The sequence below is a fragment of the Hakea prostrata genome, chromosome 7 (genome assembly GCF_041222555.1).
Source record: "Hakea prostrata isolate BN-2017 chromosome 7, UWA_Hpros_2, whole genome shotgun sequence".
NCBI lineage: Eukaryota > Viridiplantae > Streptophyta > Magnoliopsida > Proteales > Proteaceae > Hakea > Hakea prostrata.
Genome location: NC_142606.1, coordinates 3,686,961 through 3,696,628, shown reverse-complemented (window position 1 = coordinate 3,696,628; position 9,668 = coordinate 3,686,961). Strand labels below are relative to the sequence as shown.

The 9,668-nt window shown below is 40.1% G+C and overlaps 2 protein-coding genes across 2 annotated transcripts; one reads left to right on the top strand and one right to left on the bottom strand.

Moving 5' to 3' along the window:
* The first annotated feature begins 266 nt into the window (after positions 1 to 266).
* Positions 267 to 2,013, top strand: LOC149009052 (14-3-3-like protein). The gene is made up of 4 exons (XM_089161024.1): positions 267 to 915; positions 1,241 to 1,363; positions 1,550 to 1,666; positions 1,771 to 2,013. The coding sequence occupies exons 1-4, from the start codon at positions 421 to 423 to the stop codon at positions 1,822 to 1,824; spliced, it is 789 nt and encodes a 262-aa protein (XP_089017150.1). The 5' UTR covers positions 267 to 420; the 3' UTR covers positions 1,825 to 2,013.
* Positions 2,014 to 4,294: 2,281 nt separating this feature from the next.
* On the bottom strand, positions 4,295 to 9,390 carry LOC149009051 (VQ motif-containing protein 9-like). The gene is given in 3 exon segments (XM_089161023.1): positions 4,295 to 7,046; positions 7,958 to 8,775; positions 8,778 to 9,390. Coding segments are annotated over 2 exon segments (1,098 nt in total). The 5' UTR covers positions 9,085 to 9,390; the 3' UTR covers positions 4,295 to 7,046; positions 7,958 to 7,984.
* Positions 9,391 to 9,668: the final 278 nt, after the last annotated feature.

The following is a 9,668-nucleotide window of genomic DNA, read 5'->3' as shown; positions in this document are numbered from 1 at the left end:
AGGGTCCCACGCCTAACTGGAATCAGGACTCAGATGATCTTAACCGTTCATTAACATCATTATCTCCAACTCAAGAGTCAAGACTCAAAAGCGTTGTTTGAACAGAAGGGCCCACTCACCAGATCACACCGTAAGATCAATCAGACTCAATAGTCTCCGTCTCGTCATCTCATCTCGCAAAGCGCTTAGGATCCCGCGAGTGGGTCCCACCCTTTCTGTACATAATGACTTTGCCAGGTCTTGAGTGACCTGTCATACAACTTGAACTTGGCCAAACCAACCAAAACCTTGTTATTTTTATCCCAATCTATTTCTCTACCTGGTCTCGACTCTCGCCTGGTTTTCTTTCTCTTCTTCCTCTTCTCTTCTCCGACTGAAACAAATCTCATCTCTCCCTCGCTAACCAGAGAGATCTCGTCAATGGCAGCCGCAGGAGCAGTTCCTTCTCCTCGAGAGGAGAATGTTTACATGGCGAAACTCGCCGAACAGGCCGAGCGTTACGAAGAAATGGTCGAGTTCATGGAGAAGGTCACGGCTTCCGCCGAGTCCGAAGAACTCACCATCGAGGAGCGTAACCTGCTTTCCGTCGCTTACAAGAATGTAATCGGCGCTCGCCGTGCTTCCTGGCGTATTATCTCTTCGATTGAGCAGAAAGAGGAGAGCCGTGGTAACGAAGATCATGTTGCCACGATCCGTGACTACAGATCTAAGATCGAGAACGAGCTCTCCTCGATCTGTGATGGTATCTTGCGTCTTCTTGATTCTAGACTCATTCCTTCGGCTTCTTCTGGTGATTCGAAAGTTTTTTACCTTAAAATGAAGGGAGATTATCATCGCTACCTTGCTGAGTTCAAGACGGGTGCGGAGCGCAAAGAGGCCGCCGAGAGCACCTTGTCTGCATATAAGGCAGCGCAGGTTAGCTTATTTCTGCCAATCATACGGTTACGGTGTGCTTTCATTACTTTTTCATAAATCATTTTGGCCTCAGTGTTAGGGTTTTCTGCGTTTTATATTTTGGTATCGGAAGGAGGAAAGGGGTTATTGTAGGTTTTGATGCAATAGGCATTTAGGTTTCCGATTTATGGCGTTTTATCTTTTTTGGAAATTCTGTTTATTTTTCATTCTAATAGACAAAGATGTTAATATTTGATTTCTTAGTAGTTCTCTTTCATTTGTCATTTTATTCCTTTTATTTTCGTTTTTCTAGTCATTGTTTCAAATGTAAAGTTTTTGCTTGCAGGATATTGCTGTTGCTGAACTGGCCCCGACCCATCCGATCCGTTTAGGACTGGCTCTTAACTTCTCCGTCTTCTACTACGAGATCTTGAATTCTCCTGACAGGGCGTGTAATCTTGCAAAACAGGTGGGGTGGGGGGAACAACACGTGAAACTTCTCATTGTTTTTCATTTTTTTCATTGATGGATGATCTTGGTAGATGTGTTATGCTTGAATGTCTGTAGCCTTAGTTGTGGTTGATTTGATAAGCTCTTGACTGAGTTCTATCATCTGTTGAGATTTATGTGTTTATGTGTTCATTCCTTTAAATAGGCATTTGACGAAGCGATTGCAGAGCTGGATACTTTGGGAGAGGAATCCTACAAGGATAGTACCCTGATTATGCAGCTTCTGCGCGATAACCTAACGTTGTGGACATCCGATATGCAGGTATGGATATTAAGTTTTTGTAACATACATATGCTTGGTTTTTGTGTTTCTACTTGATCCTTGTTCTGATGCTGATTTTGAATTGCGTCTTTTATCTTATCCAGGATGATGGTCCCGATGAGATCAAAGAGGCACCCAAGCGTGACGATGAACAGTAGTGAAGTGGTTCATGTTCTGAATTATCTCATCATCTCCTTTTGTTTTTTTATGGGAGAAGGGGCTTTGGTGCCAGCTACTGTTGAGTTTGTTCATTTGTGCTTTTATATTCTATATATCTCTAATACTATGGGTTTCTAATTGTTTCCTATATTTGAATAGTTTGGATTGGATTCTATGTTTGCATTAAACATTCAGACCCTTGAGTTCTACAGTAGTTTGATGATGTTTTTTTAATGGAAATTAGTAATGCATCAACTTCACCATATACTGTTTGGTATCCATTCTTTCTGCCCATTGTTTTCGATGTTCCCTAAGAAATTTTACATACGATGCTGAGTCCTGTTTCATAAGAGGATTAGACTAAAGAATTTAATAGTGAGAAGGAGATCGATTTTGGCTTTAGGTGGCTTCAGTATAATGAAATGGTGAATGATCTGGCTTTTCACTTGTTGGTCAGTGTCGTCAATGGTTGTTTTTCAGGTTAACATGGTGGATGATTTTTCTAATTTACTGGCTTGATACCCTTAACGTGTCACTGCTCTTCCTTTCAGTCGTAGCACGCTCGATCGTTGCGTGCTTAGAAGTCTTTGTTCATGTTAAAGTGGATTGAAGAGTCTGTGTTGCGGTCTGTACAGTTGAACATCACGCTAATGCATATATTGTAGGTTTTTAGGTACAGGTTGGGTCCTGCCATGGATCTATCTTTTCATTTGTGCACTGGGTCAGGGTGGAAGAGAAAATTTGAGGTTGTTTGGCGGAGGATTTAGCAGTCTAATGGGGGCCCAGGAAACGAGCTTTTGGAAACTTTGACTGATGATTGCAACTTTGAATAGAACAATGGTGAGGACCACCTGGTGGTGGGTCTTCTATGAAAGTGACGCTAGGCCAGAATTTTGCTTGTTCTGATAGGAATCGGGGAAAGGTGAGTGGGACTGATCCACTGAGTTGTGGACGGGAACACCTTCCATCCTCCAGCTTCAGTCAATTGGTTCGCAAGTTGCAGTGCATTTTCCCCAAGTGCGTGGGCCCTACTTGGGTGGCGTTTTCAAAATTTCAGCTTGAATTACACTGGTCACTTTCTACTCACTGGGTTTGCTCGATCAATCCATTTCTTTTCCTTACTCCTTTACCGTGAACTCTCTGATTTTCATGGTTTCAAAATTCAAATCAGTGACGAGAGCGGGTCACACTCTCAGCTCCAAGTTGTATGGTATATTTGGTGTTGTTGGCAAGTAGGCACGCCTACAGCCTACTTGTGGGTTTCGTTAGTTGGGTTCTCGTGGAGGATGATATCAACTAACCCTGATGTGTCAAGTCACCCCAGTGTGTGTTGTCCAGGCACCTGATTAGGATAGAGAACTATGCTCCTATCACATCCATATATAGAAGGGATGTCCACCTTTGCTGTGGAGTTTTGATGATCTTTTACCAGCTTTAAAGAAGTAATCCAGATGAGCTTGAAAATGTCTTTAACCAATTCATTCAAAAATTAAAAGGTAGTTATTGATTTTGAATTGGAAAAACCTAGTTAACACTCCTTCCTTCTCAACCTCTCTTACTTGTCGCCTCTTCCCATGAAACTTATCCCAGTGACCAGGTGATGCTAGAGCTGGCCGCTGAAGAGTAAATTTTCCCTTTTGAAGGTGGTGGACGTTGGATTGTAACTCATGGAGATGAGGTTAATTCATAACTAATTGCCCAATACTGTGATCTGGACTACCGAATTTTCTCCATAATATAAGGTTTTAAGTTGGTTTTTGCTGTCATCGTCGTCTTGTCCACTTAATTCATTAATTAATAATGTGTGGTTCATATGTTGTTTTTTAGTAAAATGGTGGATGCTGACATTGACGCCAAAAAGTCATTGGAGGAGGCCATATTGCCACAGTAGGTATGATACCGGCGAATCTTTTTGCTTCTATATCCGTGACATTTCTGTTTCTGGCCAAACTCTCCGGACATTTCATAATCACAAGAAACGGACCAACCACTAGACTTTTTTCGTACGGTGCTATCAGACCTTAATTTGGACGGCAAAGATAGAGGATATAATTATCAAGGGATAGGTATTAAGGGAAAGGTTTGCCAACAGAAAAAAGCATGGACACAAGTGCCTAACTCAAAATAATGGCAAAATATTCAGTTTTACTTCATCCACGTCCATTGAGGGATTCCCTTTACCTCTCGTCTTTTAGGATTACAAAGCTGTTTCTGAGCGTTTATGATCACACAAGCGTCCATTTTCAATAACAATGTAAAAATTTTCTTTTCATGTGAATAGAAAATCCAGACTCAAGTCTAAATGTAGCAAGAGACTAACACAACTATGCAAGAAGACAAATATGTACAATAGATAGATGACAAGGAGATGCAAGCACCGCAGACGAGCCGTGCGGTGTGCAAAAAGTAGCATAGGTTGGGGCACAAAGAGATTCATATTCAAGTAATTGCCACCAGATGTTGGCTGCCACTCTGTATCCCCTACTCAAATTTAAAATCAAGCTTTAAATCTTCAGCTAATAAATTGACATATATGTGCACCGCAGTGCAGCAGTAGAGGATTTTTTTTCCCAATATATCAGGTCTCTAGCGAGGCAACTCCAAATCTGGTAGGTTGCCTAGTTTTTCAGTCATCAAAAGATAAATATGTCAATGGGAAAAGATCTCTAATTAATTAAGACCATATGCTTACCACGATTAAAACTGATTTCTGCTTACTTAATTTGAAATTGGTCATGAATGACTTTGACTATATGCTCACCCTGATTAATACTATGATCACTTAGCTAATACTTTTTAATTATCATGGAAGAGAATCTTTATTTGCTAACAACAGGAAAACTCATCCAGCTGATTTCAAAATTAAAATCTGGCTTACAAGTTGAGAAGGTCCAGACATGGACCACAGACGACTGGTAAACCTTCTTATTATAAGTAGAATAAATAGAACATATCAATAAAATTCTTCACTGTTGTGACTTTGAAAAGTCTATAGCATACACAAAAGTCATAGACTTATAATGGTGAAGAATAACATGAATGAACCCTCAAATATGAGGCATTCTACAGCAGCATAGCCTGCAATAATGGTCATCATTTTGACTTCTTTCTATTACAAAAAATCTTCCGCAGAGACTAGGAAACCTTTATCCCATTAATTAATGAAATTCTAAACTAATATTTATTGGTTAGAAAACCAAAGTCATCATCAACTCTTTTTTAAATGCTATGGCAACACAGATATCATAATTTGCTAAAAACTAGGAAATATAAAATTGTTCACTAGTGTGTTTCACTGTCTGTAGTTTACACTGGGGAGCTGTTTCTTGGCAAGAGATGAGTAAAAATGAAAAGGAAAGGAGGAAAAAAACACTAGAAAAGGAATGAAATGAGATAAATGAATAAATTCTCCATGATAAGATTCACTCTAGATAGATGTACCTAAGAAAATCTCTCATAAAAAGTCAGATTTCTTGGCAAGACTTTCTTCTTTTTCTGAGGATACCTCATGACATTTTCACAACTTTCAGGACAAGATTCAAAAAATTAGAACAAGAATCTTCCATGCCAACTGACAACAATGTCATGACAACCAAACATAGTCTTTAATTCATGCATAGTCTTCTGATTCTCATATCAAAATAAGATATGCAACACATAAAGAAGACATCACGGGAAAACCACATACAAGATACAGTATGGCTTTAATTCATTCAAAGTTCTTAATAAGTTGTTAGCAAAGCAGATGCAGGAAAGGATTTCCAACAGTTCCCTTGTTTTTTTTTTTGGGATGAATAAGGTAGAAAGCAGAACCAGAGATAAGAATGCCAATTGAACACACTGTGACCTTGGGAATACAGAATAAGCAAGGCGAAATCACTCGTGATTCTTGCTCCATATAAAATACAATACCATAAGGCCAAAAATAAATGCAACAGCTAAAGCAAAAGCTTATTACTTAAACCGCATTGACATATGCATTATTAAAAATAAATAAAAAATAAAAAGAAAAAGAAAGAAAGAACACTACTATGACAAAGGAAATAAATTCTCACAAGTATACATTAGATCCAGCATGTCATTCTCCGTTGTCAGTTTTCATGGAATGACAAATTTGCCTGTAAAGGAAGGCAGTTTATATCTACTGGGTAAAAACAAGATAGACAAGCAAGATACCCAAGCACATCCAGGAACCCAAAAGAAAGCAACAAACCAGACGCGAAACAAACTATCTAATCCTTGAACTGCAAAAGATACTGTTACCACCAATACAACAGCTAAGAGAACTTCCATATCACTGTCATTATACATGGGGGAAAAAAAAGGAGCTTAAAACATCTTACCAATAAGAGAATCTCATGTAGATTAGGTGAAGCTCATTTCACAGATCAGCTTAGCACCATGGATTGTTTAAATATGCTCCAACATAATGAGAATCACCTATATTTTCATGGTTACGAAATTGCATCTTCTCATTCAAATTATGTCATATAGTGCAAAAACAAGCGAGCATAAGCTGGTTTTCCTTTCCAAGATCTCACAGTTATAAACACTTATTATAATGTACAGTCGAAAATATTTCTGAAATAAAATCTATAATTAGCTAAATAATATGTAGTACTGTTGCTTCCAATCAACTTAGGGGAAACTTTCATTTGACAATGGCAAAAATACGATTAATCATGGTATGGATTAATCCAAAGCTCAAAATCCTTATTACTTATCCATGAATATTGTTATTAACTTTCTTGGGGTAATATCCAAACCCCAAACTCAAAGCTCTCTAGAAAGGGTAAAAGGACAAGTTTCCAAGATGCTTGATAATAAGAAGACATCCGAGCAATGGTTGTCACTAAATCACCCAATACTGTGATGTCATGAAGTGATTCACTTAACTCTAGTCTCTAGCTACAATTCTAGCAAACAAAACCACCTCTGCTCTAACAGAACTTCCTTTGCCAATTGGACCTGCATGCACCCTCAGCATCTCCAGCCCTCAAATTGATGACTCTTCTAACCCCGGAAAGTCCTGATTCTCCATAATGGATACATTAAACTTCAACTTGGCATCCCACCTAAATGGGAAAATAACCATCGCCTTGTCTCTGTTGGTTGAAAATTCATCCAGCTATCCCAACCCTGGATTGGAATCTGAATCCTGGTGTAGCAGAAGCACCGCCATAGAGGATGAAACTACTGGACAGATTTCCCTTATGTGATCCTACACCACCAACTCCAGTGTTAATTTTCACTTCCATTTAACGGAATAAGCACAGGGAATTACAAACGCGACTGGATAAGCCAATGAGGCGAGGATCATCTCCACGTCAACTACAGCAATTCTTTTCTATTTTTTTTGGGGTACATTCAACTACAGCAATTCTTATGCGACTCAGATAAGAATCTACTGACACCAATATGGATCCCTATTCTGGACATAAACTCTCGATGGGCATCCACTTCCTAATTGAAAATCTTGTTCCCGGGGCCCTAAACTCTGCAAATAATGCAAAACTTAACATAAATGAGGGTGGCTGATAAGGGATCAACTAGATGAGAATTCAAGATTGCTGGTCTATTAACTAAATAGGCCATCTTCGGATATGCTCATCCCTGGTTTTGAATTTCTGCTGTAAGGGCCCCATTTTCACTCAAGTAATTCTACTGTTATGTTAAGTTGGCCGGGGGGTTGGAATCAATCAAGATAACTTCATATAAAAGACCATGCATAATGAATTGCAGAAGTATATCACTCTTGGCCATGGCAGAAAATGATACTTGGAGAACTCATTATCCGATTAGTGAGAGAAAAACAAAGATGACAACAGAAATGTATTGAAAATCCACAAACCTATGAATGAGTTTAATTTATAAATTGTAAGAGCCTTCATCAAAAAACAACAAATGGGACATTCTGATTTGAATTTAAGAGAACTTCCTACCAACCAGAACTGAGAACTTTTCTCACATTCATTTACAAAAACAAAGTTCGAATTTTAACCAGTGTCAGATCTTCTTCATTCCGACGACCGGTGATTTGAATAACTATTCCCTCCTTCCCAGCCAAATGTACAGTAATAGTTCAAAAAAAAAAAACCCTAAGTTGAGCTCGAGCAAGCAAAGAAGGCTTACCTTCTCTGCTTTGCCATGTGTTGAGCCTCATAGATCTCTCCACCTTGGACTAGGCATGGGCAACCTTGGTGACGGAGGAAACTGAGGAAACCCTAGTTGACCTGCAGTAGGCGAGAACAGAAACGTCGGTGAGAGCAGAGGATAAGATGACCGCGGCGACGGGAGTTTCCCAAACGGCAGAGGCGACGAAGGCATCAGAAACTGTGACGGAGACATGGCCGTTGTGGGCGAAGGAAGAACCTGATGCGGCGGCGGAAGAGATGGTGGCGGTTGTAAGGGTCCAGGGTTGTTGATGTTGCTGTTCCACCGAGGCGACACCGAAGGTTGCAACGAATTAGGGTTGTTCCACCGTGGTGAAAACCCAGATGAGAATCGCTTGGGATCGTAATCGGCGGTTGGGGTGGAGCTCTGGAGGTACCTCATGTAGGCGGAGATGGGTGATTCCGCCGCCGCATGAACGGTTGGGAAAGCAGGAAGAGGAGATAAAGGAGACACTGACCGTCCATTGTTGTTGCCGACAAAGTTTCCGTTGCAATTGGTGTTCGCAGCGTTGTTTGTGAGACCACCAACGTTGGCGGAGGTGGCGGTGGCGATGGGAGGAAGATTTGTGTTGGTAAGGGGAAGTGGAGGTCGAGGGCTGAGGTGGGCAAGTGGTGGTGGACGGATACGCTGGAGGCGAGAGCTTGGAGGTTTGGGTGGTTGGATGGGTGGGGGTGTAGAGAAGCTTCGTTCATGAGCAGGGGAACCAGTGAGCTTCTGAACTACATCTCTGAAATCGTTTTTGTTGATGTTATACACTGGAGGCTGCTGCTGCTGTTTTGTTGCTGCTGTTGTTGCTGCAATGGTTGCTGTTGACTCTGCTGTTGATGTTGCTGTTGCTGCTGCTGCTGTAGCTGTAGATTTTGCTGAAGGTTCTCAACTGGGTATTTCCTGATGGGTTGGGGTCTTGAATCTTTAGATATCTTGTGAGAAATCTTATTGAGGTGCTTCAGATACTGATCTCTGCCGTTGTTGTTGCTCGCAGTGTTGTTGTTGCTGGTAGCGTTGTTGTGGTGTGGTGGGCAGTTCTGCTGTTGGAAATTGCTGCTGGTGGAATCGCCACCAGAAGCGCGACAGTTTTTCTCCATTATACCCAATCTCTTCTCCTCTGTACCTCTCTGGGTTCTCTCTTTCTCTCACTGCCCCTCTTATTCTCTCTTCTTTATCTAAAATGATGTTTATCAGGTTTTCATGCTAAACATGAAGAAAATGAGGTTAATCTGAGAAAAAAGATAAAGAGTAGACAAGAAGGGGACATGAAATCAATGGAGAAGATTTGTTTATATCAACTCGGGGAAGCTGTGAGCCATCCTTATCGGAGATTATTGAGATTTTAAAAAGTTTCCAGTTTTTGAGAAAGATTTTTACAATTAATTCCAAAGAATAATGAAAAAGAAGAAGAAAATTAGAGACTGAAATCTTGTGTTTTAGAGACCACTCCAGAAATTGTTTTCAACTCAAAAAAGGAAAAAAAAAACTATCAGAGAGATTCAGAGACAGTAATCATAGATTAAGACTTTAAAAAGAAAGGTTAAGTGAGAGATTGTTACCAAATCAAAAAATTAAAAAAAAAATAAATAAATTTATCAGAGAGATTCAGAGACACTAATGATAGATTAGGACTTTAAAAAGAGAGGCTTAAGTGAAAGGGAGGAGAGAGAAAAAGGGTCAC

What these genes read in the sequence shown, in the direction of transcription:
- LOC149009052 (XM_089161024.1), top strand. Translation starts at nt 421, where the DNA reads ATGGCAGCCGCAGGAGCAGTTCCTTCTCCTCGAGAGGAGAATGTTTAC. An exon ending in CTGCATATAAGGCAGCGCAG is followed by an intron (nt 916 to 1,240) that starts GTTAGCTTATTT and finishes TTTTGCTTGCAG; the next exon opens with GATATTGCTGTTGCTGAACT. An exon ending in TGTGGACATCCGATATGCAG is followed by an intron (nt 1,667 to 1,770) that starts GTATGGATATTA and finishes TATCTTATCCAG; the next exon opens with GATGATGGTCCCGATGAGAT.